At 46.3% G+C, this 27,861-nt stretch overlaps 2 protein-coding genes across 15 annotated transcripts in view; both read left to right on the top strand.

The window, feature by feature from the left end:
* MTHFD1 (methylenetetrahydrofolate dehydrogenase, cyclohydrolase and formyltetrahydrofolate synthetase 1) overlaps positions 1-14,156 on the top strand; it is a 40,759-nt gene extending 26,603 nt beyond the window's left edge. Inside the window, exons 18-28 of the mRNA XM_048307606.1 lie at positions 638-778; positions 3,327-3,395; positions 3,932-4,043; positions 4,232-4,371; positions 4,793-4,834; positions 5,845-5,945; positions 6,683-6,860; positions 7,232-7,339; positions 8,539-8,691; positions 12,718-12,826; positions 13,009-14,156. Of these exons, the coding sequence (XP_048163563.1) occupies positions 638-778; positions 3,327-3,395; positions 3,932-4,043; positions 4,232-4,371; positions 4,793-4,834; positions 5,845-5,945; positions 6,683-6,860; positions 7,232-7,339; positions 8,539-8,691; positions 12,718-12,807 (1,134 nt within the window). The 3' untranslated portion in view covers positions 12,808-12,826; positions 13,009-14,156. The remainder of the gene's footprint in view (positions 1-637; positions 779-3,326; positions 3,396-3,931; positions 4,044-4,231; positions 4,372-4,792; positions 4,835-5,844; positions 5,946-6,682; positions 6,861-7,231; positions 7,340-8,538; positions 8,692-12,717; positions 12,827-13,008) is intronic.
* Positions 14,157-16,144: 1,988 nt separating this feature from the next.
* On the top strand, positions 16,145-23,577 carry AKAP5 (A-kinase anchoring protein 5). Of its 14 annotated transcripts, none has more exons than XM_048307556.1 (3): positions 16,145-16,805; positions 18,168-20,797; positions 20,834-23,577. In XM_048307556.1, exons 2-3 carry the CDS (start codon positions 18,809-18,811, stop codon positions 21,269-21,271), a joined length of 2,427 nt encoding a protein of 808 aa, XP_048163513.1. In that variant the 5' UTR covers positions 16,145-16,805; positions 18,168-18,808; the 3' UTR covers positions 21,272-23,577. The 14 variants fall into 14 exon arrangements, with proteins under 14 accessions (XP_048163513.1, XP_048163519.1, XP_048163516.1 ...); XM_048307562.1 differs by having other exon boundaries at positions 16,146-16,805; positions 18,168-20,682; positions 20,809-23,577; XM_048307559.1 differs by having other exon boundaries at positions 16,146-16,805; positions 18,168-20,617; positions 20,690-23,577.
* The last annotated feature ends 4,284 nt before the right edge of the window (positions 23,578-27,861 follow it).

Consider the following 27,861-nt stretch of genomic DNA (forward strand, 5'->3'; position numbering starts at 1 on the left):
TGGCCAAAACTAGGCACAGTATCTGAGCTTGTCTAGATTAATTGTATAATCAATAGAATAAGAGAGGCAATTGGGCTGTGACTCCCCCCTCATCCCTTAAGTAAGTGTCAAATTTATAGTTCAGATGAACAGTGCTCAGATAAACCTGTTTCTTTTGACTTGAAATGTCCTTAGGGTGCTTAGCTTCCCTAAGGTGGAAGTGTCTGCATTATGTCAGATGAATTCTACCCTTGATTTCCTATAGAATCTGGGTTTTTTTGTTGTCTTTTACTGTATTGTTTAGCAATAATCAGATGAGTTAGTAAGCTCAGTGTTCAAAGCCAGAATTTGTTAGTGTTGAGTGTTCTTACATGAATCACTAATGTACGTGCCAGGAGAGACACGTAATAGCAACAGAATGAGTAGGTTTTACTTAATTTTGCAGAAAAAAAATCCAGTTTAAAATGGCCAAATTAAATGAACTATGTTCTGAGATCAGTGCTTTGGATTTCTTGTATATTGTATGTCTGTATTTTTTTCTTTCTCTTTTTTTTTTTTTGTGATGGTGATGATTTTCCTTGTTTCAAGAATTGAACAGGGGTAAGGATTGCTGGAAGGGAATCTTAATGAATTCACATCCTTCATTCATCTATTGCAGGCTCAGTTTGACATCACGGTGAGCAGTGAAATCATGGCAGTCCTAGCCCTGGCTGATGGGTTGGATGATATGAAAAAGCGATTTGGCAGAATGGTGGTAGCTTCCAGCAAAAAAGGACAACCAGTTACAGCAGATGACCTTGTAAGAGCCATTGTCATTAAATGCTTTTTCCTCTTATTTCTGAAAGTCCTTGGATTAAAAGGCAGACAGATGCTTCTGTGCAGAAAAAATTTAACATATAGAAGATCAAAGATAAAATCCCAGCCCCTGCAGTTAGTGAAGGTTTTTTACTTCAGTGTGGCTGCCACCTTATCCAGAGAGGATGTGTGTGTTGACCTGGGCAGGGACAGGGGTCCTGTGTGATGTGCTGTGTGTCAAGTTGAAACTGGCACCACAGGAGTTACGGGGGAAATACGTGGTGGTTTCTGCGTAAAAAGCATGTTTATGAATCAGAAGAACTCAAAATGCATCCTGCTGGCCATCCTGTTTCTTAGGCTCCCTGGAGTGAGGAAAACATTGAGCAGGAACAAAGCCTTGTGCAAATTTAATTACAGACAATGAAATACCTTCTTCCGGGAGTCTGTGAATGCTATAAAAACCAAAGCCTTTGCAAAAAAAGTGTGTGTTCTCTGTAAGGCAGCCTTTGATGAGGGACACAAATATTTAATTTCCACTGCATGAAATGCTGAATGTCACAGCACTGGTGATGCCTGTTACCAGTTTATGAAGTGTATAAAGCATCCCTAAGCAGCAGTTGCAAGCTGCAGCACTGTTTTGCAGCTGTCCCTCCAATAATTGTTAATTCTTGGCAGGTTTGTGGAGTGTGTCAAATAGCACGTTCCCAAATGGTGCTTCAGCGTGGTTTCAGGGCAATGCCCTGTGTCCCAGGCACTTCTTCCTGACCTGGGTTTCCAGCTGGGTGGGACAGGGCACTAAGGCTTACCCAGCTCTTGCTATCTTGCTGCAGGTTTTTTGTTTTCTTGTGTTTTGGGGGGATGTGGGAGTGTTGTGTATTTGTTTTACTTCCTCCCAGGATAAGGCTAAGTAACAGTAGATTGGTGGCCTGACTCTGGCCTTGCAGGAGAAGTGCCAGGCTGGAAGCATTTATCTGTAAATCCCTATGTGAGACATGTGTTGGGAATGAGAAAGACCATGTGCCAAAGTTCTGTAGGCAGCTTTAAGATTTTAATTCCTACACTTAGCATGCTGCCAGTTTAACTTAAGTAACTGAGTTAAACCATTTTTCTGGAAAACAGGAGTCTTACTGCCCATCAGCTGTGTAGGCAGATGGTGCTTGGCTTTGGAGTTACTTGACTTTTCTGCAGAGTCCAGGTGATGGAAGTCTTTCATCTCAACTTTTTTTAAACTTTTTAAAAGTCTAATTATATCTAATTCTGTCCATTCCAACTGCAGAATGGAGGATGGTATCAGACATCCAACAGGTTCCCTTGTCTGTTACATGTTTGCACTGATGGCAGCCACTGGCTTGTGTTGTTAGGACCATGTTATACACTCCTCATGCAGGCAGAAATGTGGTGATTGCAGAGACCTGGCTGGGTCCCACTGCTGTGATGCAACCAATGCCATGACTGTGCTACCAGCAAGTGCAAAAACAATCTGGGAAGAAATGTGGAATCAAAAACTGACTACAGGTTTTTAGAGCTGGGATGTATCGAAGTGCCACTGAGCGACACGGGTCTGAAATGTCGCCATGGAAATCTCGCTCTGTAGTTTTCATTATTGTGGAGATGAGTGAAGTCTTATTTAACATTAAATGCTAAATAAGCTTTCATGTGGCAAGATTGAAAGTAATGAACCAAAGCAGTTGAATGTCTTATAAAGAAATAGTCTTTCATATCTTTGAGTGCTGCAATTCAGTTGAAATTGAAAGGGAAGAAAAAGCCATTATGGGTCAAGGTTTTCATAACTGCTGTGAGCATTTGGCTCAGGACTCATGACTGCAATTTAGTTACTTTTTCAAGTGCTGGGTAACAGCTGGTTTGGTTTCCACTGGACTGTCAGTCACAAGAATGACCAAGTCCACATTTTTTTTTCCCAAAGCATATGGGAATGAAATCACAAGGCTTTCATTGCACAGGAAGCAGAATTCAGCAGGGTACGTGGCTGCACCTGGGAGGAAATACGGGCTCTAGTGTTTGCCTTTCATGTCAGCCTGGTTGTTCTTATCAGCACAGAGGTTCACTTTAAAAGTTGTTTCTGCACAAGAGACTTGAGCAGGGTGTAGCAGGTTGTTATGACATTTTGAGGCCAGTATGTAGACAGAGTTGCTGAAAAGAAGAAAATCCAAGATAGATCCACCAGCAAGATCTAAGAACATTGCTTTGTGCTGCTGAATGGGCTACAGTAAACCATACTTATTGAAAGGTTACTCCCTTGCTGCTCTTATCTGCTAACCTTGCCATAGCATTGAAACATGAATTAATTGTTCTTTGTGCCTTTGCTATGAAGTGATGGCCCAGCAAGGTCACAACCAAGAGGCTGCTCCCACCAGAAATCACAGATCCTCTTACAGGAATGCTTTGCCCTGACTAGAGTTAGTTCTGTGTTGAGCAGCTTCTGGTTCTGGTACCAAAAGCCCACCAGGACAAAAATCAGAGCTTTGACACTGCATAGGAACCATCTCAAGGTCTTGGTACATGTGGAAACTGATTGTCCTTTTATGTTTCAGGGAGTGACTGGAGCTCTGGCTGTCTTGATGAAAGATGCTGTTAAACCAAACCTCATGCAGACACTAGAGGTGAGCACAGATGATTTGCTTCTTGGCTCTGAGAAGGCACTCAGCAACTGGTTTAGTTCATTCATCACAGTCAGTGTGGGTCTGCGCAGCTCAGAGTTGGGGGTTTACTGTGGTTTCCTCCTCAGGGCTAGGGGAGAGGGCTGGGTTCCTTCTAGGTCTGCCATTGGCGTGTGGGATGACCCTGAGGAAATGCACTAAACTTTGCTATGTCTTTGTTCTGTTGTCTTTAATGTCAAGAAGTGTTTTGGGAATTTAAATGGTGTGGATGAAGGAGAATGATGAAGAGTTGCTGGGATTTAGCCATCCTTTTCCTAAGAGGATTAGTACCTCCACTTGTGGAGATTATAATAATCCTGTTTGCCCTGTAGTCCTTATTGCTGATAACAAATGTGTGATCAGAAGGCTTTAAGATCTGTCTTCTAAAAGTGTTTTTCTTTACTTTCAGACACCACAGTACTTAGCTTCTGACATGCTTCATATTTGCAAAATTGCACTTTCTGATTTTCTCTTTCTCTCCCACATCTCCCCTGTTCTAGGGAACACCAGTGTTTGTTCATGCTGGACCTTTTGCCAATATTGCACATGGGAATTCCTCTGTGTTGGCAGACAAAATAGCACTGAAGCTTGTGGGGAAAGATGGTTTTGTTGGTAAGTGTGTGGAGTGTGGGGTATTTTTATTTCTTTTTTATGTTGGAGGGAGGGATCTGCCTTTTTTTATCATAACTGTCTTTAGGCCCTTTTTTTTTTTCTTGGAAGAAGATTCTGGTTTATATGATCAGTGTATGATTTCTTCACCCAGAAATCTTTCACAAACTTCTTTTTATTTCCTTTTCTAGTTACAGAAGCAGGATTTGGTGCAGACATAGGCATGGAGAAGTTCTTTAATATTAAGTGCCGCTATTCTGGTCTCCGGCCTCACGTGGTGGTGTTGGTTGCTACTGTCCGAGCTCTGAAAATGCACGGGGGAGGACCTGCAGTAAGTACTGGGGAAGGTTTTCAGTAGGCCTGAGGGGCTGTTCCTGTTGCTCTGATCCAGTCACTTAGAACCCTGTGGGGTTTGATCAGCTTGAAATTGTCTTGAAATTCACAGTTGTAAAAGGAATTGATATTTCCCTGTTTGGCAACAGCTTCATTGTAGTGTATTAGAGGTTCATAGCTGCTGGTTTTATTGCCCTAGTGAAGTGCCTGCATGCTGGGCCAAGTGTGACAGTCCCAGAGTCAGTCATGTGTTTTATCATGCAGTCTTTTATTCTTCCTTTTATTTTTTTCTTACAAATGAAAAGGATCAGCATGGAGTAGGATGTTGTATCTTGATACCGTTTTAATAAGAGTCAAGCGCGGATTGCTGTAATGGATAGAAGTCTAATGGGCCTCCATTTCTTCCCTTTTTTTTGCAGGTCACTGCTGGGGTACCTTTGCCAAAGGAATACACAGAAGAGGTAATCTTAAGCTGTTGTGACAGTGGACCAGCTAACTGTGGTCGTGGCATGATGGTGTCATGCAATGCCTGCCTGGATTACTAGTGTGTCACTTACTTAGCTGCCACAGAAAGGCTGCTTCATACAAGCTGTAATGTTCTTTTTTTTTTTTTATGATGTTACTTTGGCTCTGCTCTTTCAAGCATTTATTGTCCTTGACCTAGCCAATGTTCAGAGCCTCTTTTTTCCTCCTTAACTCACACAGTTGCTTGTGTGCTCAATTTTTCATAGTAATACCTACTCTGTTTCCCCAACCCTCTCGGTGTGGAGTAATTACTTGGCTGAAATACTGTCTCTGAAAATATTCAGAGTGCCTCTCTAATTACTCTCTCCTTAGCAGCGGTTTTTGCAAGTAAGTGAGGAAAGTGAACTAAAGTCTCACCTTCCATCCTTGTGCCTTGAATGGTTACATACACTTGGATAATTTATCGGGCTCTTTACATTGCTGCAGCTCTTTCACTCGTAGAGCTACTGTATATATTGTCCTTTGCATAGGAAGGGATGAAATGTCTGAATTTCCAGGAATAGTCTCTGATGCTGCAAAATGTAAATATATGTAAACTGAAAGCTGTTGCCACAGACTTCAAACGGATGTCATGAAATTCACTGCTGGTGATATTTAATACATAAAGAGAAATGTGTCAGAGAGAAACTGAGGCTTTACTGTGGGGAGTTAATGAAAACAGGTATTAACTTTTTAAGAATAACAAAAAGTGGTAAAAAGGGATTTCCCTTATCTTGGCTTGATAGCTGAAACTAGTGATCATTAGAAGCAGTCACTCTTTTTCCTGCCTTCTGCCCAAGAGCATGCAGTGGTCTGGACTGTTCAGAAAGCAGCACTGGGGTTTTGTCTTTGTGGTTTCATTTCCAGTTTGACATTTTTACCATTAGCTTTTGGATTTAGTGGGTTTGGAACAAAAGTTTCCCTGTCCCTGCTAAAATATGCTTTCTGCTTGCTGTCATCTTCATAGAATCTTCAACTGGTGGCAAAAGGCTGCAGCAACCTAAACAAGCAAATCCAGAACGCACGGATGTTTGGTGTCCCAGTGGTCGTGGCTGTCAATGCTTTCAAGTAAGTGAGCTGGGATGGGGAGGTTATGCAGAGGTGTAACATTTTAGCACTTCGTACACTGTGTTTAACACAAACTCTTGTTTTCAGTGCTGTTGATGTGTTGTTGGCAGCATTTCCAAATGGGAATGCAGATTGAGTCATAAAACCGTAGCATGACCTGGGTTGGAAAGAACCTTAAAGATCATCCAGTTCCAGTCCCCTGCCATGAGTAGGGACACCTTTCACTAGACCAGGTTGCTCACAACCCCATCCAACCTGGCCTGGAACACTTTCAGGAGCACTTTCAACACCTGGGCAACCTGTTCCAGTGCCTCAGCACCCTCACAGTAAAGAATTTTTTCCTAGTATCCAGTCTAAACCTATTCTGTCAGTTTGAAACCATTCCCCCTTGTCCTGTCACTACATGCTTTTGTAAGAAGTTTCTCTCCAGCTCTCTTGTAGGCTCCCTTCAGATACTGGAATGCCGCAGTTTTGCATTGTTGGAAAATGCATGAATTGGGCTCTGCATGTTGGACTGCACAGGAAACAACCACTGTGTGGTCTTTTTGTGCAGCAGAAGTACTTTGAGATGTGGTGTTAAAGCTGATGCCAGCCAAGGAGGAGGCTCTGGTGGATAACCCCTGAGCAGCTTTCTGGTAGCTGTGATTTCTTTGGACAGGTTTTAGATCTTGTCAAGAGCAGACATTCATTTACTGTGTGTGCATTCTGGTACAAACATGCAAACTTCTTCTTTGCAGGACAGATACCAAGGCTGAACTGGCCCTTGTAGTACAACATGCAAAGGAGGCAGGAGCATTCGATGCTGTGGAGTGCACTCACTGGGCAGAGGGAGGGAAAGGAGCCCTGGCCCTGGCCCGAGCTGTTCAGAGAGCATCCCAGGCACCCAGCAACTTCAGGTTCCTCTATAATGTGGAGGTAGGAACTTGCACTGTTACAGAGATGCTTTGTTTGTATCAGTTGGTTTCACTAGCTTAAGTTGCTTGGGGCTGTCTAAAAGGCTGCCTGAGAAATTGAGTAGAAATGTGGTGTTAGAATTGTAACATTGATTCCACCAGTCTCAAAGACATAGTTAGTCAGTTCTTACTGTTTTGCTACCTACTGAAATACTGAAACACGTTTTGAAAACACTCAAATTACTCTCTATTTTGCTCTACAGCAAATGGAATTAAGCCTTATGTCTACAGATGGGCGCTTCACAGTACATGTGGAGGATCTGAAACTGCTGTGGTGCTGCAGGTCTTTGTACTTTGGCCACACTGAGTTGCCTGTCTTTTTTGTTTTTCTAGCTGCCTGTTGTAGATAAGATCAGGCTTATTGCCCAGCAGGTCTATGGGGCAAGAGACATTGAGCTGCTTCCAGAAGCACAGGAGAAAGTTGCCCTGTACACTAAGCAGGTGAGTTTTCCACATCACCTGGTAGCAGTGGTGCTTTTCATTTAAAATTATCATACTAAACAGTAGTGTTCAAGCTGTGTTTGAAGGTAATCCTCACTCAAATCATGTCCTTGGGAGTCATTAAATGCTGCTGTGGCAGAGGAAGAAGAGGATGTGGGAAAGAAGAAACTGACTCTGTCTTCTGGTGAAGAAGACAGAACTCACTCATGTGGCCCAGGACCATCCAGTAACCATCTGTGATAGTTTTGGGGAGAAAGAGCAGGAGGATTTAGTGATCTTTCTCTACTATACTCTCCAGTCTTTCAGCATTTAGAGAATTAGGGAATTACAAGTGATTACGCTGGTTTTAAATAGTCTCTGATTATTTTTTCATCTTGTTCCATTGAGATCAAGTTCCACTAATTAGTTTTTGAGTCCATGTGGATTTTTGTCAGTCACAATTACATTGGGGAAAGAGTTCTGTGGATTATACAAGACTTGTTGTGGAAAGTTTTTAAAGTTTTGAACCTGCCATCTGGTTGTTGAATTTGATGTTTTCTGGTTGCTGTGTTGCTTTTGCTGTTCTCTGGCATGACGTTGTTGTGAATTTACTGGCTTCTGCATTATTGAAAGTCTTTGAAGAGAAGAGCAATGTGAGGACTGGCAATTCATTGGTTGCAGACTGCTGTAACCAATTTTCCTTTTGCAGTCCATTTACTACTGGTGTCTATAGCTTCTCACTTTCATGCTTCTTGTATATTCCTTTACAAATCCATCAAAATCCCAAAGGCATGTAATTGCCACTTCTTCATGACCTGCAGTTGTATTGATCAAACATTTCTAATTAACTGACCTCATCTGAACAAAAGTTGTAACTCTGAGCTGTTGAACGTTTTGGGAAGAGAGTAGAAAGTAAGTTGTCTATCACGGTTGTATATCCAGCACTTCCATACCATTAATTTTTTCCTCAGCTGGATGTGCCAAGGGACATGGTGGTTCTTTCTTTAGTTCTTAATGAGGGGGTGGGGAGAGAGTTTGAGAGAGAAGGAATGGAGATGCAGAATGATCAATGGATCTGATAGGCTGTGGATGAAGCACTTGCTGGGGAATAAAATTTCTGATGTCTGCAGAGAATAGCACAATAGAGCAATTACATTTTTGTACTGGAAAAATTACTGTTTTTTCCACTTATGTCATTCCTTTTCTTTCTCTTTTCCCAGGGGTTTGGAAACCTGCCAATCTGCATGGCTAAAACTCACTTGTCATTATCTCATGACCCTGAACAAAAAGGAGCACCTACAGATTTTGTTCTGCCAATCCGAGACATTCGGGCCAGCGTTGGGGCTGGATTCTTGTATCCACTAGTAGGAACGGTATGTGATAGCTGTGGGGTGAGGAAAAAACTTCATGTGCATTCCAGGAATCACTTACTATTATGTATCTTAAATTAGGAGAGTCCTTGTTACTTACAGTTGGTGTTTTAGCAGTCCAGTGTATCAGATGCCTTAATAGGGATTTTTCTCAGGGGGAAGAGGGAGGCTGAAATAGGCCATATGACATGTGAATAATTAGCAAGGCCCTGCTGTATCCCTCAGGACCTACATCTCTCTTTTCCTCAGTTTTGAGAAAAGGGTGAGCTCTGTAGTTACTGAATTCTAGGAACAGCAGTCTGGTAGAGGGAGAAATCCTTGGCCCACCTGGTTGCTGTTGTGACTTTGCATTCCTGGTGAAAGCACTTTGCAGGTGACCTTTGTGTACACCTGTGGATCAGGGTAGAACAAGGCAACCCTTCCTAAGCTTACCGAGCAGATGCCTCTGGATGAGACACCCCCAAAGCAAAGCTGACCTGTGCTATCAATCATTTATCAGGCTCCCCTCCTCCTCAGTTCTCATGGTTTTGCTGACCATCTGTTTGCTGTTCAGCCTGCAACAATTCCAACAACTCATTTCACTGTGCCCCTGAGTTTCTAGTTTCTGTTCTTTGATGTGATTGGCATAATGTCAGCTGAGAGGGGAGAGAGTAGCAACAATGGAAACAGGATCCTGGAACAGCTTTGATATGAATTGCCTGGCAGAAAGAGGAGCTATCTGCAAAATGAACTCACATTCAGGTTTGCATCCGTAGAAACAACACTAGGATGAAAGGATCCACTGGAAATCTTACCTGGGGAATCTCTTCTGGGCAAATGTTGAGTAACTAGTTAGATTACCTTAGGGCATGAGGCAGTTGGAGCAAGCAGCTCTTTTTCTTATTTATTAGGCCTGAACCTTTTTATGAAATCTTCATGGCAACATGTTTGTTATAATAAAGTTTCAAAAGCATTAGGGGTGCATGACTCAGTTGATGAAGTTTGCTGATTTAAGAGTTGGATCCTCTATTTCTTCCAATGCTAGCTAGAGCCAAATATTGGCTGCCTTTTTCTTTTAATTCTTTTTTTTTTTTAAAAAAAAGGTAGTTAAGGTTTCCAGATTGCCAAGCATAAATAAGGTAACCACATCCTGATTAAAGTCTGGCTCATCCATGTTCTAAAGATTAATGTATGTTTTGGGATAGAATGAAAGATAGCATGCCTGATCCTGTTAGAAATGGCATTTTTTGCAAGCCAAGATTTAGTCCAAACAATGATTTATTTTACTATTTATTTCATAAGCGTTGGAGAAGGAAAGAGTACACTGCATTAATGAGTAAACAAGAGAGATGTTTTCAGACATTAAAACTAACATTTGGGGTTTTTTTTTTCTGATGTCTTCAGTTTCTATGGAGTTGGACTTTTTCCTTTCTGCTCCCTTACCAGTTTGCTAATGTTTTCTTGGCCATGTAGCGAATCATGGTGTTAATTCTGCCAGAGTTAACAATAAGTCTTCTGGCTGGGACATGATCACTCTTCTGTGGTGTCTAAAACCCAGGGAATGGATGGCCTTTCGAGAAGCAGTCTGGGGCATTTTGAATCAGATCACTGTTTTAAACCCATTCAGGAGGGGATGTGTTAGCCTCAGAATAAATTTTTGGCAGCACCCATTGAACTGTGAGCTGAAAATGCAACAAATATGTAGCTCTATGCAGAAGCTTTTAGGATAAATGTGAGGTGAAATTAATCACTGGTGTGTGCCTATTCTTGTTATCTGAAGTTAATCACGAAGGCATGTCACATTTTATTTTTTTCTCAGCTTCTGAGTTTTGGATTTTTCCTTTCTGGCTCAAAGTCAAAACTGTTGTACTTCAATAAAACACTTTGAGCTTTTAAAGGAAATTTCAAAGGTTATCTAGATTTAAAGTGAAATAAATAATTGAGCTCAGATTGATTTGGTTTCTTTTCTGGTGCTGCTGCTGAATTGAAAACAATTCCTTTATTCAGCTCTGGTTTTTTAGATCCTAAATGGCATTTATTTTGAAAGATCCATAAGGGCAACAAATAATATATGTTTAATTGGTATTAGTTTTATTTGAAATCCTGCAAGGGGTTTGATTATACCCATGTGGGCTATGTTTTTCTTGTAAGTAAATAGTGTGAGTTGCCCTGTGTTCTTTTTGAGCACATGTGGTATTACAGGGGAGGAGGATAAAGGAGAAAAAGTTCATTCCTTCAGCTCTGAAAATAACTGAGTGCATGAAGCATTGTAGACACTTGTACAGAAAATTAGTATCCTGGATGGAAATTATTCTGCACTGCATGGAAATTTGGGTTTTAAGCAGACTGCCTTTAAGTAATAGATAGCAGAGTAGCCACTGTGGGCTGCCCTGTGGATAGGAAAGGAGGACAAATTGACTGTTCATTTCAAAATAAAGTGCAAGAAATGGCAAAGTCAGGCACATTTTCAGCACCTCCTACTCTATTGAGTGTCACTCTCTCAGCTCCTGCTGTGGCCCTCTGAATCTGGAGGTGGAGATCTGCAAAGCTCCGTGATTCTTCAGCAGTACATAAATAAATAGGAAGCTTCTTGCTCTTTGTGGCCAGAGACTGGGAGCTGGGAACAGGAAAACCCCTCTGGGCACTTTGAACTTCTTAATACTTGCTTGAGAGGTTCTTGAGAGCAAAATATTCATGGAGCTGAGCACAAAGACAAGGAATGGGGGTCCTTTCTGTGACTCCCCTCTTCTCTGTCTGGGAAGGCAGTGGCTCTCACAAAAAGCTAGTGCAGCCTGGAATCCATTATAAAGAGGAGACTTTTTAAGTGATTTTTACCTCTGCGTAAGCCATGAAAGACTTGCAGTGGTACAGTACGTGTGGGACTGGTGTTAGCACTTGTAAATGGCTTAGGAAGATGGGCTGGGACTCCAAAAGCTCCCTGAACAGTTTTGAGAACTGCAGAAAAGGCCTCACCAACAGAGCTTTGCCTCCTTGCTGCTTAGCTTATTATCAAAAGGAAGATGGGGAGGTAATTTGATTAGCGTGCAAAATACTTGCTCAGGGAGAAAATACCAGGTTGCCAAAGAGATCTTTAATCTAATGGAGACAGGCATAACAATACTGACTGTGAAAGCTGAGGCAGGGTGATGCAGATAGAAAATGAGACCTTTCAAATTCTCCCTTTTTATAAAAGCACTTAATGACCACTGACACAAACTACCAAACATGGTCACAAGTTGTCCACCTTTGTAGAGCCTCCGTGTTCAGCCTGTGTGTGCTGCTGTGCTAAATGCTGAGTTAGGGGAGGGGAAATGCTGTTGGCTGCAAGAATAAATCAGGCCAAGTGTAGTTTCTGCCAGCCTTGTGTTCTGCATCCCTGAAACTGGGTACTCGGCAGTGGGACAAGTGGAGAGGACTGGCCTGAGGCAGTAGTGCTGGCAGATGCTTTGTGAGCTTCAGTTCTGCCCCTGCACAGCCCTTCTGAGCATGTTCCAGTCAGAACTCACTTGTTCATCTCTGTTTAAGCTTTATCCCAGTTTAGAAAAAGCAAAACAAACACCAAACTATTTAAACTGTCTTCTCAACAGTAATTACTCCTAATTATTTAGCACGTCTAGTTCTAGACTCTCGAAGAACAGCAATCAACTGAGACTTTACAGTTGGTAAAGTTGTATTAAAAATTGTAGCCTCACTTTAGTACCCAGAAAACTGCCAGAATTGTCTCATCACAGCATAGTCCATGAACATTCCTCCAACAGTGAACTGGTCAGCTGGATAGCCAAGTACGTAGCCAAATCTTGGGCTCAGTCACTTGCAGCTGCAGAAACCAAACTTAATCCTCATCATAAAAAGCAAAAACTTCGTATCTGTCTACTGAGCCAGGAGTTCCTGACTCTTATGGGGCGCTTCAAAACGGTCCATGACCATCATTTTCTGGTCTGTTCGTGTGCAAGGAGCTGCACTGCCTATTGCCATCGAAATCTTCAGTCTTGGATCTTGTGCACAAAATGCTGCTGCTGCCATTTTAACGTTCTGTCTCTTGTTGTCCAGATGAGCACTATGCCAGGACTTCCTACAAGACCCTGCTTCTATGATATAGACTTGGACCCAGTGTCAGGAGGAGTTAATGGGCTCTTCTGAAAGGAATGATTAACCAAAGGTCAGTGCCTTCTTGAAGGCCTTCAATATTTGGGCTTTATTTTTCCAAAAATCTTGAGATAACGGAATTAAGCCAATCCCATATTATGCCATATGTTTCCAAATGACATTTGATTGTAATTCAGCCTGAAAGTTGCCTGCAGTACTATATAATAGTAATTAAATTTTTTTGGTTGTTTTTAGCTCCCAGAAGAACACCTGATGAGTCATGTAAATGGAACTGTGCTCTGATCTTCTTTTTAAGTCAGAACAAGATATGAGTGAGAATATAATGCAAGAAGTGACTGGAAGGAGGAGTGCTGAAGAATCCACCACTAACTTTTAATCTGTAGTAATTTTTAAACTGCTGTATTCAAGCTAGTTGACACTGAGCATATAAAGTATACTTCCTCTACCGACCTCCCGCTTCGTAATTGTAGCTGAAGCACAATACAGAAGCTTGGGTTTAATGACCTCTTTTGATTCAATGACATGATTTTTAATAATTAAGAATCCTAAAGCTGGAGCTGTTTGAAACAGTCTTGGGACTTAATTGTCTTAACCATCGGGGTTTTGCAGCATATTTTATCTTTGAAAGTCTTGTTGGCTGCTGTTTCCCATTTGCCACGTGGATTCTCTGTTCCACTTCTCGCACTACGGGAGAACCTGCTGTGCCCTGACACTGCACCAGTGTCATTTCAAAGGAGCAAGGAGGAATCCCTTCGCTTCCCAGCACTCTCCAGAAGTGCTTACCCTGGCTTCTGCTGTGAATTATTCCTGCAGGCACCTGAGCCACATCAGATACCCCAAGCCCAGCTGTGACTACTGTATTCTTCTGTCAATGGAATGAAACCTCTGGATATCAGATCTGGAGGGACTGGGTCTCTGGCCCGTATCTGTGGCTCCTACCACATGTGTCTTTTGAACCATTTTCTGCTCAGCCATAAGTGCAGTTACACCATTGACAAGCCTTGTTTCTGAAGGTTCCTTTTTGGTCAATAGAGACAACATAAATAGTGATCAAGTGACTTATAGCAGGTTTTGTCAGCAGGCCAAAAATAATTTTGTAACATGAAGATAGCGTTGCTGCCAATTTTTTAACTAATACAAATAAACTGGCAAATGCTTCAAGTGCTTTTTGGGTTTTAATGTATGCACTGAGATTACTAAATTAGAATTTATTTCTGTGATTAACTGCACACAACAGCAATCCTTGTATTGACAAGTAGGAGTGATTATTGCAGTAATAAGTAGTCTGCAATGCACCAGGGTGTGTGTATTTTAATCTGGTTTCCTTCCCTAGATGATGTATGTTGTCTGTAGGAAATAAACTACCTGAATTATTCTGTGAATGTGAGATACTTGCAGCTGACTGCAGAATATCTGAATTAAGAGTCGTGAGGCCCATCTGCTTGTATCAGAACTGAATCTAAAAACATTCCAAATTTGGTGAGAGCTGGGAGGATCAGGATGTAGGTGTGCACCAATGTAGGTAGTACACAGACACTGTGTGTGAATATATACATATATATATATATGGAGAGGAAGAGAGATCTATATCTCTTCCCTTATTCAGGAGGGGGGAATAATTATATAAAAGTTACCTGGTTCTGGCACAAGCAGACAGAACATTTTAAATAGTCAAAAGAGCATTTGAGATGCATTCATGGCCTCCTAAAAATGTTCCTTTGGATATTACCCAGCCAAGGATTTCCTGGCAGCCAGCAGAGCAGGCTCAGTCTCCTTGCAGGGGGTTGGGAGGGGTTCTTCCATTGCTGCCCAGCCCCCCTGCCTGGATGTGGGTGCCTCTTCACCTGCAGCTCCTGGGCCCAGCCTTTCCTGGAAGCAGGGTGCCAGAGTGGATGCTGCCAAGGCTGCTGTCAGTTCCTACATTTAATCTTCCCTGCTACACTGCTTTCCTGCGAGTGCTCTGTGTTCCACCTTCATTTTATGCTTATGAAAGATGGGATAAGTGCAAATTTATGCTAAGATTAGCCTCCTTTTAGTTTAGCATGAGATCATAGCCATGTGCTTGAGAGAGATGGTTCAAGAGGTTGCTGGTCTCCCTCCTGCAGTGAGGCACAGCACTGGATCAGGCACGAGCTGTTGAAGGGTTTGCTACACAACAACAAAGCACAAGGGCCAAAAAATAGCCCCGAGCATCTCCAGAGATTAATGGGGAATGTTTTCTAACCTGCACTCCCAAACTCTCTCTTCTCTTGCAGGATGGATACATAAATAGGTTATTTTTTTAACACTCTGCTTTGCAGCTAAGGGTGCCAGCTAGGTATTGTCCTATCAAATAGGACACAGAGGACACTTAATTTCTGCTAGCTAAATACTGGATGGTTCTCTTCTCCTCCTGTTGCTTAGAGAAAAAACTAATTATGTACAAATTTGTTCTCTGTGGGCTATTTTGTGGGCCTGGTCCTTAGCTGGTGTTACGGCCATCGTCCCCTGAGCTGTGCTGTTGTGAGAGCACTGCATCACATCCTGTAAGAAATAACACAGATTTATGTTTTTAAGTGGTGCTGGGGACAAGAAAGAGGAGGTGTTGCTTGGGTGACTTGTTGCATGTCACCAGCACCACAGAAAGAAAACAGGATCCAGCTGGGCCAGGATCTTCTGTCCAGTTTACCCAACTTCTGACCTGATCCTTGGCTTGCCACAGACCCTGTCTTTTATTTCCTTTGTACCACAGCTGTTGGTGCTACCATCTGCCCCTGGAGCATCAGGAATAATTGGATTCCATGCAAAGTGCTCCCAAGGGGATTCATGGCAGCTTGCCTCCATCACACCACTGAATTCCCCAGTCTCACATTAGCCATCCTCGTTGTCTGCTTCCCTCCCTCCTGCCTCCAACTGCAACGAGGGAAAAGCTCCTTGCATTGAAGGGCCTCACTTGGCTTTAATAAAGAAGTGGATTGTAATTAGAACCCACCACCCACCTCAGGAGGGAAGCTGTTTCCGGATGAAGTTTATTATCCTGAGTGAATGCAAGCAAACACATCTCAGAGGGGAGCTTTTAAGAAAGGCAATTCCTTATGATGCTTGATGCACTTTTCCTGCCCTCCTGGCTGGCATTTCAGCCCAACTAACCCATTTTGTATACATTTTTTTCCCCATGAAGAAGCCGAGGAGGAGGGGAGGCTATGTGTGTTTTTCTAAGCCTGGCCTACACTGGAAGCCACTTGCAAGTTCAAAGTGCTGCTTTGCTCAGGTTCTCGTGTGCAAACACGCTGTGAAGCAGTTAATGTCTGTAAAACCTTTGTGGGCGTCAGCTCCCCGTGGAGATGAACGGGGACGTTCGGGCATCTCAACTACAGTTTCCTGTAGTTCATCAGCTGCACTGAGTAGTCCTTTTTCTGGCGGCTCTCCCATCAATCATCACAGCTGGAGACGTGATTTTTTTAAGGTCAGATCTCAGCTGCTTTGGAGAGAAGAAAGGCTCCTATCAAAGAGGCACTTTCTCTGGTGTTTTCGGCATGGATTAGTTTGAAGTCAAGAGCTGGCTATCCTTACCTCCACCTCCGAAGGTGTAGCTCCTGCAGCAGCCCCAACAGTGAGTGCTGAAAGCTGTGAAGGTTTCAGGTGGGACACAAAAAACAGCTGCCAAGAGCAAGACCCCCTCCCTTCCCACAGAGCCAGGAAAACCCCGGCGGTCCCTCCTCCCTGCCGGCTGTGCTTCGGGCTCCCTTACAGTGCTCCTGCTGCCGTTGGGATCCGCACTACAAACCGCAGCTCGGTTTCTGGGAGGACCTTTACCTCCAGTTGAAGTTCGTGGTTTTCGGGTCTGCAGCTGCTGTGCACAGCCTGGGAGGGGACGGAAGGTTACCCTGGCCAGCGGGCGAGGGCTCCTGCCCCACAAGGAGGGATGCTACCCGCCGGAAGAGCGCTGCTATCCCGCGACAGGGCGGGATGCTACCCCGCGAGGAGAAAGGGATGCTGATCTACGGGCAGGGAGAGATGCTTTCCCACGGCAGCAAAGAGGCGGCGAGCAGGTGCCGGCAGAGCCGGGCCGGGGCGGGGGGCGGGCCGGGGGCTGGCGGCGGCGGCGGGGGGCGGGGGGCTGCCGGCAGCGCCCTCCCCGCCGGCCCGGGGGGCGCGGCTGCGGCGGAGGCGGCGGCGGCAGCGCAGCCGCGCGGAGCGGAGCGGAGCCGGGCCGGGCCGGGCTGGGCTGCAGGTGAGGGCGAGGGGGCGCGGGGGGCGCGGGGGGCCGGGGGCGGCTCCGCCTCGGGGGGACCCGCGGGGGCGGCGACACGAGCGGGGTCCCGGGGCCGCCCTCGCGGTCGCTGCCCGAGGAGCCCCCCGTGCCCTCGGAGGGGTCCGGCTGTGCGGGGCTCCCCGTGCCCCGGCGGGGGAGCGGCGCTGCCGGGCGGGTCCTGCTGCGCACCCGCGAACGCCCCCAAAACTTCCCGGGCGCGGGGGCGGCGGAGCCGGGCTGCGGGATGCGCTCGGGGCACCGGCTGCTGCGGGTGCGCGCTCACATGGCTCTGACAGCTCCGCTCGGCTTCCCCTTAAAATAGTCTAATTAAAATAATAATAATTTTTAAAAACCCAGATGTGCTGTGGGGGAAGCGTGCGCCGGAACCCCCTTTTAATCACCCTACTCCTGAAAAGCAGAGCACGAAATGCCGTGTAAAAGCCCTGCCCGGAGCCCCCGAGCCCGTCCTGCAGAAGTTGGTCTGTTTGTGGTAACACCTTTTTGCATCGTTCTATCCAAAAGGTTCTGATGATGTTTCGAGGCAGAGCTTTCTTTTTTTTTTTTTTTCCCTAAGGTTGACACACATCTTACAACATCATGTCTTTGATGAGCACACACGGTGTTAATTGAGGTTGCCATGGGAGGCATGCACGTAGTATAAATAAGCTCCCTTCTTGCCATGTGATTTCGCTTTTGTATTCCTCAAGCCTCCTTTTTTTGTATTCTCTGTTTTTGCATATTGTCATATGGTGCATTAAAGATAAAAATATCTGCTGTCTCAGGGTGTAATTTCCCTAGCTGGAACTATAAGTGCATATGGAGCAGTGGGGAAAGGATTTAGCAAACCGTAGGAGAAGGAAATATATGTGTGCCTGTGTAATAAGTATTCGCCATAATATGGGCAGTTATATAAAAAAAAGTCCCTTTTTACCACATAAAATAGCAAAATAGTACTTTCTGTGATGGAACATCACTGGGTTGACATCTTGTGGCCTTATTTTGCCTGTGGATGTTGATGCTAATTAGTGAAAAAAAAAAACTGCTATAGTGCATCCAGCCCTGGTCTGCCTCCCAAAATGAAATGTTTAGAGAGAAAAAACTTGTAAGTACTTTCTAAAAATTACTCTACAGGTCTTATCACTCATTTATTGTGTTCCAGATAAAAGATGAAAGCCTCGGTCATGCTGTGCAGCAAATTTCATGTAACACGCAAGGGGAACTGAAGCAGAAACCAAAGCCAAGGCAAAGCAGCATCTGACCTTGTCACTGGGGGGCAGAAAACAGCCGCTGGTTCCACTGGTGCTTCAATCAAGCTCCCTGGGCAATGTGGAATTGCAGAGAGCTCACAAAGTGCAAGTTCCATCCAGGTCCGTGGGGTGAATAAAAATTGTTAACTCTTGCCTTGATTTGTCATCCTTTGGGGGAAAAAAAAAGGTATGTCAGACTGGCCATTACACAGGCGTTGCTGTTAGACCAAGCACAACTGGAAGTGGGTTGCTCCGGAGATGAGAGTGACTGAGGCCAGCAAAGCCAAGGAGAAGCCTGTTCAACTCCACACCTACCCGGGATTCCTTGGAGAGGTGATAAAGTGAGTAATAAGGCAAAGTGGGAGTTATAAAGTGGATGCGGCAGCTCCAGCAGAACTTCTTCTCACTGCCACATATGCTCGTTACAAAGCAACTAATGTTATTTGGAAATCTATTTGAGGAAAAAATGCACTTTGAGCATCTCTGCAGTTCTTGTGTCTGAAGCATTGATCAGGAAAGTCGGCAGCACAACGCCAACAAAGGAGAAGAGAATATGGTGAAGGCAGCTAAGGAAATTCAAATGGAGAACCCAAGAGAGGCAGAGACTCCCAGCACAGGGGCCACATGTTCCCCACCAGAGGAACAAGCAGAAAAACCCTCCATGCTTTGTTTTAAGAAGCGGAAGAAGTCCTGTAAGAAGGGGCTGACTGTGAAGGATGTGTGTGAAGGCGCCTCAGAGGAGAAAAGCCAGTGTGTCAGTGCTGACCAAGAGGAGGCAAAACCTTCCAAACCATCACAATCCTCCAAAGGAACCTGGGCAGCCATCAAAAACCTTACCAGACCTCGGAGAAGGCAGAAATCGTCCTCACGGAAGAAGGTGCCCTCCGATTCCCAAGTGCAGCTGGAGGTGGATGCTGAGGAGAGCTGTGCACAAGACCTCCCAAAGAAACGGGCGAGCTCTGGGGTGAAGATGCCCTGCGTGAGGTTCTCCAGAGGCAAGAAAAAATCCAGCCCCTCGGAAGCAGTGGAGGAGTCAGAGGGCAGTGGTCAAGCAAATGAAGTGATGGGTGTTTTGAATAAGGCTAGTGAAGAGCCAGAGGATTTGGCCCCGACGGACAAATCTGAATCCTTCAGCCCAGTCTCTGCAGAGGAGGAGGAGCAGGATACGGTGAAGGGGGACCAGGATATGGTGAAGCAGGAGCAGCATAGAATGAAAGAGGACCAGGATACAATGAAAGAGGAGCAGGATACAGTGAAGGAGGATAAGGATATAGTGAAGGAGGACCAGGATACAGCAAAAGAAAGTGACACCTCTGTTGGGAAGAGTGAGCCCTTGACAGAGCCCACACCTGATGCAGAGGAACATTTGGAGTGCACCGTTCAGTCGGAGATAACCGATTCAGAGACAGTTGATGAAACAGCCCAGGACAAACTGCAGGAAGGAAGCCTACCCCAAACCACCGACAATGCGGAGGGCAGGGAAGGTGCTCCTGAAGTGCCTGTTTCCAAAGATCAACCTGACAATGTCCCTGAAATCACAGAGCGGCAGGAAATCCCCAATATCTGCAAAGAGATGCCTGAAAGGGATGAATTGGAAAAGAGCATAAATCTTCCTGAGGAGTGCAAAGCCGAGGAGACTGTAACTGATTTCAGTGAGTTGGCATCTGGAGGTGATGCAGCAAGTGTACAGGAGACAGCAAGCGTGAAGGATGCGGCGAGTGTGAAGGATGCCACAAGTGTGCAAGAGGCAGTGAATGTGCAGGAGGCAGCAAGTGTGAAGGATGATGCAGTGAGTGTGAAGGATACAGTGAGTGTGAAGGATACAGCAAGTGTGCAGGATGCCACAAGTGTGCAGGATGCAGCAAGTGTGCAAGAGGCAGCGAATGTGCAGGATGCAATAAGTGTGAAGGATACAGTGGGTGTGCAGGATGCAGTGAGTGCACAGGATGCAGCAGGCAGGAAGGATGCAGCAAGTGCCCAAGAGGCAGCAAGTGTGCAGGATGCAGTGAGTGTGAAGCATGCAGTGAGTGCCCAAGAGGCAGTGAGTGTGCAGGAAGCAGTGAGCGTGAAGGATGCAGTGAGTGCACAGGAGGCAGTGAGTGTGAAGGATGCAGTGAGTGCACAGGAGGCAGTGAGTGTGAAGGATGCAGTGAGTGCACAGGAGGCAGTGAGTGTGAAGGATGCAGTGAGTGCACAGGAGGCAGTGAGTGTGAAGGAGGCAGTGAGTGCACAGGAGGCAGTGAGTGCACAGGAGGCAGTGAGTGCACAGGAGGCAGTGAGTGTGAAGGAGGCAGTGAGTGCACAGGAGGCAGTGAGTGCACAGGATGCAGTGAGTGCACAGGAGGCAGTGAGTGCACAGGAGGCAGTGAGTGCACAAGAGATAGTGAGTGTGAAGGATGCAGTGAGTGCGCAAGAGGTAGTGAGTGTGCAGGAGGCAGTGAGTGTGAAGGATGCAGTGAGCGTGCAGGATGCAGTAAGTATGAAGGATGCAGTGAGTGCACAAGAGGCAGTAAGTGTGAAGGATGCAGCGAGTGTGCAGGAGGCAGCAAGCAGGAAGGATGCAGCAAGTGTGCAGGAGGAAGCGAGTGTGAAGGAGCCAGCGAGTGTGCTGGAGGCAGCAAGCGTGCAGGAATGCTCCAGCCATCAGGTACTACAAGCAAATGCTGGTACTGGTGTCAGCATCATCATCACCATCACTGAAGCTGAGGACTCTGACAACACCGACTCTGACCAGGCCTATGAGCCGTCCCCAGTTTTGCACCAAAAAAGGCAAAAAGGGAATAAAAAATCGAACAGGAATGCTGATGTTGGTCAAAAAGAGGGCCCCGAGGCTGGTGGCAGTCCCCAGGCAGAGGAGAAAGGTCTGGGTGACCAGGGGCACAGAACTGGGGAGCAGTACGAATTGCTCCTCATAGAAACCGCCTCTTCGCTCGTGAAGGCGGCCATTCAGTCATCCATAGAGCAGCTGGTCAACGAAATGGCCCTGGAACAGAATAAACACAACAGCTTTCTGTGATGGCAGCCTTGCCCCAGAGAGAAAGAGTAGAGGGAGTGATTTAGAGCTCCGTTTGGCCTGCGGGGTATGTGGAGAACTCGGAGAGCTCCCGGGGCCGAGGTGTAGTTAATTCTGCATGCCCGTTCAGTTGTGTGTCTATGTGAAACGGATCCTGGGATGGGGGCAGACTGTCCCCTGGGGCTTCAGGCAGCGCCACTGACCACAGCTGAGGGAAACTTCAGGTGTTACAGTGACTGTATTTCCACTTATTGGCATATTTATGTCAAGGCCACATTTCTGCCGTCACCCATGCCAGGTTTTCCCGCTGTTCATGCCGTAGATCTGTACATACTGTGTGTTTGAAGAAAGGTCCTGAGAGGCAGTGAGTGCCCGACACGCTGCTGGGCTGACTCGGGGCACGCTGGAACAGCTGGAGGCTTGCTGGGGCTTTATTGCAGATGAGGAGGAGTGAGGTGACTGCAATGTTAACATGAAAACGTCAATGCCGGGCTGTGTTTAGTGCTGTGAACAGGCCCTCGCTGCGCACAGGCGCCAGGAGCCGCGGTCACTGCTGTCGCATGGAGCCGGCGGGCCCCGGCGAGCGCTGTCCTTCGCTCGGCCTCTCCCCCTGTCAGAGCAGCCTGTGCATCTCCAGACATGTCACAGCTCAGCATCAGCCTCGCCTTGCTGACCCCTGGCTGCGCCGATGCCAAGAAAGCGACAGCGCCTCGTTTGCTGCGGGGGCCTTTCTCGCACCATTAAACTCAGCGGGCAAAATTCCCTGCGGCAGCCCCGGCGTGGGCTGGGCGGGAGCAGCCCCGCCGCAGGCAGCCCCTGTCCGCCCCCGCCTTCCTCCGTCCCAGTCCCGGTGTCGTGGTGAAGCTCTCCTCAGATGTAGCATATTTTTTATACATGGCATGTGATATAAATAGCAGTGAGCTGCATGCGTGTTAGCAGTCAACATAGTTTGGGAAGCTGCAATGTGCTGCCGGCGCTGGGATTGCTTTGATTTGGTCTGAGTGCCGCTGGCATCCCTGGCTGCTGGCGGCAGCCTGTCCCGCACCACTCCCCGCTCGCCGCAAAGCCCTCCTGCCTTCATCCAGCCCAGGCATCCCTTGGGAATCGTGCATTTTGCCCGGCTCGCTGCCACCAGGCTCTGGCACGCCATGTAGCTCGCTCTGAAACATGCAGGGAAATGCTGGAGCAATCTTGCCAAAGTCCTCAGGGAAAAAAATCCAGACATGAGGGCCTGAGGACATGGCTGGAAAATGCCTGGACAAGCGTATTGCTGTCAAAACCTGTGAACTGCCCTGCTCCGAGGGGGTTTGCACCAGCACAGCATGTGTGTGTGAGCATCACCTCCAACTACCAGCTCTCCGGGAGAAAGGGGCCTTTTAATAATATGGGATTGCATCTGCATGGCTGGGATTTGTGTCCAGCTGTGGGCAAGGCAGTGTGTTCCTCTGAGAAAATTCTCCTGCGTGTTCCTCAGCCGGTACAGAAATAGCAGCCGTGCTTGGCAATCGCTCAGTGACCATGGGCGGTGCGCTGAGATTTCCCTTCCCAGCGTAGGATTTGGATTCCTGCTAAAATACAAGGGCTGAACCTGTCTCTCGTACCTGGTGCACAACCATGTTTTAAACCTTGATAAAACATCTCTGTTGTCACGAGAGGACTGCAAGCAGCAAGAGCCACAGCTCATTTCTGTGCAAGTGAAACTTAAAAAAACCCAGAGGGCGGAAAAGAAAAAAAAGTGTCTTTTTTTCCCTGTGAATTTGTTTATTAAGTTATCAGCTATTGATAATTCAGTGTGTACAATTTTAATGGCTTTGTACTTCATACCGGCCCTTCCAGGTATTTTGCCATAATTTTGAAAAAGGGACTTTTAAAGGACTTTCAGATGTACTTTTGGAGCTGCCACAGCACCCCAGGAAGAGCCATCCTGATGCTGGGGGTGGCTTATGGGATTATACTGGGCACTGTGGCAGGTTGGTGCTGAGCAAAGGGCTGCAGCATTGCTGTGAGACCCCACTGGAATCAGTTGCAGAGGAGGATGTCCAAGCTTTAGTAAATAAACACAAAATTACCCCACAGGACAGCCTGCTAAGCGGTTTTGGGAGGATTTTGTGTTATTTCAGTATTGCCTTTTAGGTGAAACATGTCTTCAAAAAAGGAGGAGAATGGCAGAAATGCTTAGTCTAGCCCTGCCCTGTGACTTGCTCCATGTTAGGGGGTTGGCTTTGCATCCTCTCTTGTAGCTGTTTTCCCCTCTGTTACAGCTGTACATAGAACTGATTATTATTTCATTAAAGCTGAATGTACCTGTTGTTTTCTTGCCTTGTGATTGAGTGGGCAGCAATGGAGAGATTTTATATGTGAAAGGATTAACTCACAGTGGTGCTCCGTTGTGTCCAGCTTTTTCAGGCAGTCGTACAGTGAGCAGAGAGAAATCTTAATGTTGGTGGCAGACCCAAATTCTTTGGAGGTTTGCTCCTCCTCTGCCATTTCTATGACATTTAATTTCGGTTGCTGATCAATCACTTCCACTACACAGTCCTGGCTGCCCAGGGACTGCTATAAGGAATTTGTGAAGGATCACAAATCTCTGGCAGCTAAGAAAAGCCATCCTGCTTCCCCATGGTTAAATTCCCTATTAGATACCCTGAGGCACCAGAGGAAAATGTTTGAGGCTCTGCAGACCAACAGGGGTCAAACCCCACTGCCCATGGAATGGCACAGCTCCGACCCCATGCAGGTGGTTTGGTTTTCTCTGCGAGCTGCTGGTTCATGCTTCCTGCTCCCAAGGCTTGGCATTGCTGTTTCCAGGTGCACAGTTTGGTGCTAACGGGGTTCAGGATGGGGCTGGCACTTTGGGAGGGGGAGCAGCATGTTTGGTGCTTCAGCACTTTCTGTGCCAGCTCAAATGGGCCCAACACCCTAATATTTTTTTTTTTTTTTGCATAATGTCTTTAATGTAGTTTCTTGAGACACTTTAAAACATACAGAAAATACAGGGGAAAGAAGTTACAATTTTTTAATGGTGTTAATACTATTTATTCTTTCAGGTTTATAGAACAAAATATAGGCTCATAACAGCAGCTAATGACTTAATTAAGACTCTCTACTCCTTCCTTATGATTAGAGAGTAGAACATTAATAAAACATTAATTCTTTCAGAGATAGAATGATGAATTTACTAATGTGAAGGAGTGCTGGGCCAGGAAACTTGTGAGGATGTCGCTGTGGGGTTGTGCCAGAGCACCAAAGGGTGGCCTGGCTATAGGACTATCTTCCTCACCAACAGCTAAAATAGTCTGGAATTCTCATAGAATCACAGGATCATTCAGGTTCGAAAAGACCTCTAGGATCACCAAGAACTTCCAAGGCCACCACTAAACCATGTCCCCAGGTGCCACATCTACACCTCTTTTAAATCCCTCCAGGGATGGTGACTCCACCACTGCCCTGGGCAGCCTGTTCCAATGCTGGACATTCCTCTCAGGGAAGAAACTTTTCCTGATAACCAATCATTTTTATAGCCCCATTCAGATTGCTTCTGAGCTGTCTGGCTCCTTACCCAGAAATTCATTGCTTGCTGCCCTCTGAATTATGGAATTGGTTCTTCTGCTCACCCCACAGCCTGTGTTGTTGCTTTTGTCCCAGATGTTTCCAGTGCTCTCCTCAGTGGGGACAATTCAACTCTATATCCAACAGGTTCCCTATCCCTGCTTTGCTGTGTCACTTTGAATATTTTCCTCTCCTACAGCTTTTTTATATTAGCAGCAAAGAAAAGTGTGTTTAAATAGCATAACTCATACCCAAAAAGGCTTCCAGGGGGATAAAAAGCTTTTCTGTTAAGTCAACACAGAGCCCAGCAGAAAACAAGTGTATCCATTGAAAAGTTCCTTGTGGAAACTGCCAGCAGACAATGATGACACAAACAAATATTGCGTTTTCTTTCCTGCCCTGGGACACCAAAAGTGGATTAGAAATGCACAGGGCCAGATCTCCAGCTGCTGAAGGTCACAGCAGCTCTGTAGGCTTCAAAGGACTGACTCTACAGCAGCCAGGAATCTGGTGTTTGAGTCCAAGGATGGACATTCTCATATGTGTCCTTAGGTGTAAAAGCAAAGATGTGGTTGTGGGGCTTTTTGTTGTTGTATTTGTGGGGTTTGGTTGTTTGGGGTTTTTGTCACAAATGTATGTAAGAAATTGAGTAAATTAATGAAATAGACAGGAATCTTGGTCTACACTTGGGATGGATGGATGGATGGATGGATGGATGGATGGATGGATGGATGGATGGATGGAAGCCAGACCCTCTTGACAGACCTGCATGTTACAGGCAGTGAAGCCCTAATGTTGCCTGGCTTTTAGGTAGAACATTTCAACATGAGTAACTCAAAATGAAGTGCTCCAAGGAAACAGATTGATTTAAATAATTGCTTTAATGTGATTTTACCTCTGCAGTTTTATTTCCCAGAGAAATGGTTCTTGTCAGTTCTTGTTGGGTAGTACTAAAATAATGAAATACTTTTCATTTGCAAACAGAAAAAATCTTAGCATTAAACGGGACTTAAAACCCAACTTAATCAGAGGATGTTACTTCTTATACAGTTACTTAAACTACAATATAGATAAACATTTTTTAAGAGGCATAGCTTTCACATGCCTTTCTTTTTGTAGAGAATTGTGAAGAGTGCAGCTCTGTGCCAAATGATGGGATTTTTCTGTTGTGGGGTTAAAGTCCACTTAGCTAAAAAGTGGACTTCAGTAAAAATACCCAAACCCAGCATTTAAAAGTAGGTTTTCTTATATAAAAACTGACAAACAGGCTGGATACAAAAGGGAGGGAGATGGTAAGAAAACACGCTTTGCAATTCAGATTGTTGAGATGAAAGTATCATCTGCAGCTCGAGCTGGCAGTCACCCTGTCAGTCCTTCAGTTAGACCTCGCACAGATCTGCCTTCCAAACCTCTTTAATCTGGAAGAGGTGGCATCTCCCCAGGATGGGTGCCCCAGCAGGGTCCCTTCTGCATATACCCCTGTCCTTTCTGGAGGTGCCTTTCCAATGCCGGGTCCTTACAGGTGCACGGACACACCAAACATCACTTCGCCGTTGTCCCTGGGAGAAGATTTCAGTCTGGAGAGGGACGTCATCTCTGCGCTCCAGCGCCCGTCACTCGTGTCACATTTGCTCTCAGCATTTGCCATTTTAATGAGGACACGAGGCCGCGGTGCCGGTGTGTCAGGGCTCAGCGCGGTGACAGCTCCGCGTGACGGGAGCCTGGTGAGATGGCAGCTGGGTGGGAAACGCAAGGACTGCGACTCCTACGGAGATCCTGAGCATCCCCCCGGGAAGGGGGAGCGGCGCATCCCCGCTGCTGCCGGCAGCCCCCGCCGCTCCCCGCCTGCCAAACCTCCCAGACTGCGCCGCACGAAGGCGTCGGGATCAGCCCAGACAGCCTGCAACCGAATTTGCATTCCATTTCCAGGCTGGAGCAAGGCGGTGGAGGCCGAGGAGCTGGGAGACTGCCGTCCCGAAGCTCCCTGAGTGTGGGGGCAGCCTGCGGGCAGGAGGAGCGGGCTGGGGCCCGGCTGGCGAGTGCAGCAGGCACAACAGGAAGGCGCACCCGCACCCCGATCATTAGCGCGATGAGTAAGCGAATCACGAAAACAGCCTGGTGGGGGATGCTCGGCCCTAATGACAGGCTGGGGCGCCTGCTCTGCTGGCTCCCCCGGTGCTGCGGGTGGCGGAGGCGACCGCTGCCGGAGCGGGTCCCTCCCGGGACGGCTGCGGGCAAAGGGGTGACGCGCAGCATCAGCCGCCTCTCCCGGTGCCTCGGCCGGAGCTCGGCGAGGCTGCACGCCCACCGCTGGCTCCTGTCTCGATGGCTGACACCACTGTCTGCGTGCCATGAGGTTCTTCTCCCACATGCATCACCCCCCGATGGCTCGCCGCCCTGGTTTCCCTGCCCTAGAACCTATAGCTGGCTTTATATCCTAAAACCAATGGGTTGCAAATCCCAGCGATTTCCAGGAGGGACAGAGGGGTTTACACAGTGTTTTCATACAGCGTTTGTGCCAGTAACAGGAGGATTCACATGGATTAAACATTGCTGCACTGCCCTGTGCATCCCAGGAGGTTCACCCAGGCATGGGCTGCCTGGAACGCCCCAAAGCTTCCAATGGCCATTTCAGCTCAGGTGACAGCCAGTGCAGCAGAAAAGGTTGAGAGCTTTGCCCTGCCTTTGTTCTGAGGGTGCAGCCTTTGGTTTGGAATAGTTGGTGGAAAACATTTCCTCTCATAGGCTGCTTTTGAAGTTGTGTCATTACTTTTTCTTAATGAAACGTGCAAATCCTATAGATGTTGCGATTGCATCTCAGGGAACTCAGTCTTGACACAGCTCTGGTTGTAAATACTTAACTGGCATGTAATTTAGGGCACATCCATCCTCATTACCTTTTTCCTCATGATTTCTTAATGCTCAGAATGTATATCCTAGCGCTGGACTGCTGGAAAGCCCACTCTGTTGCAGTCTTTTTTGGCAATTCTGGACAAGAGGGGAAAAGAAAAGACTGAGTTTTATTAAACAGGAAATCTGAAGAT

The sequence above is a fragment of the Corvus hawaiiensis genome, chromosome 6 (assembly GCF_020740725.1).
Source record: "Corvus hawaiiensis isolate bCorHaw1 chromosome 6, bCorHaw1.pri.cur, whole genome shotgun sequence".
Taxonomy (NCBI): domain Eukaryota; kingdom Metazoa; phylum Chordata; class Aves; order Passeriformes; family Corvidae; genus Corvus; species Corvus hawaiiensis.

What these genes read in the sequence shown, in the direction of transcription:
- AKAP5 (XM_048307554.1), top strand. Translation starts at nt 18,809, where the DNA reads ATGGTGAAGGCAGCTAAGGAAATTCAAATGGAGAACCCAAGAGAGGCA.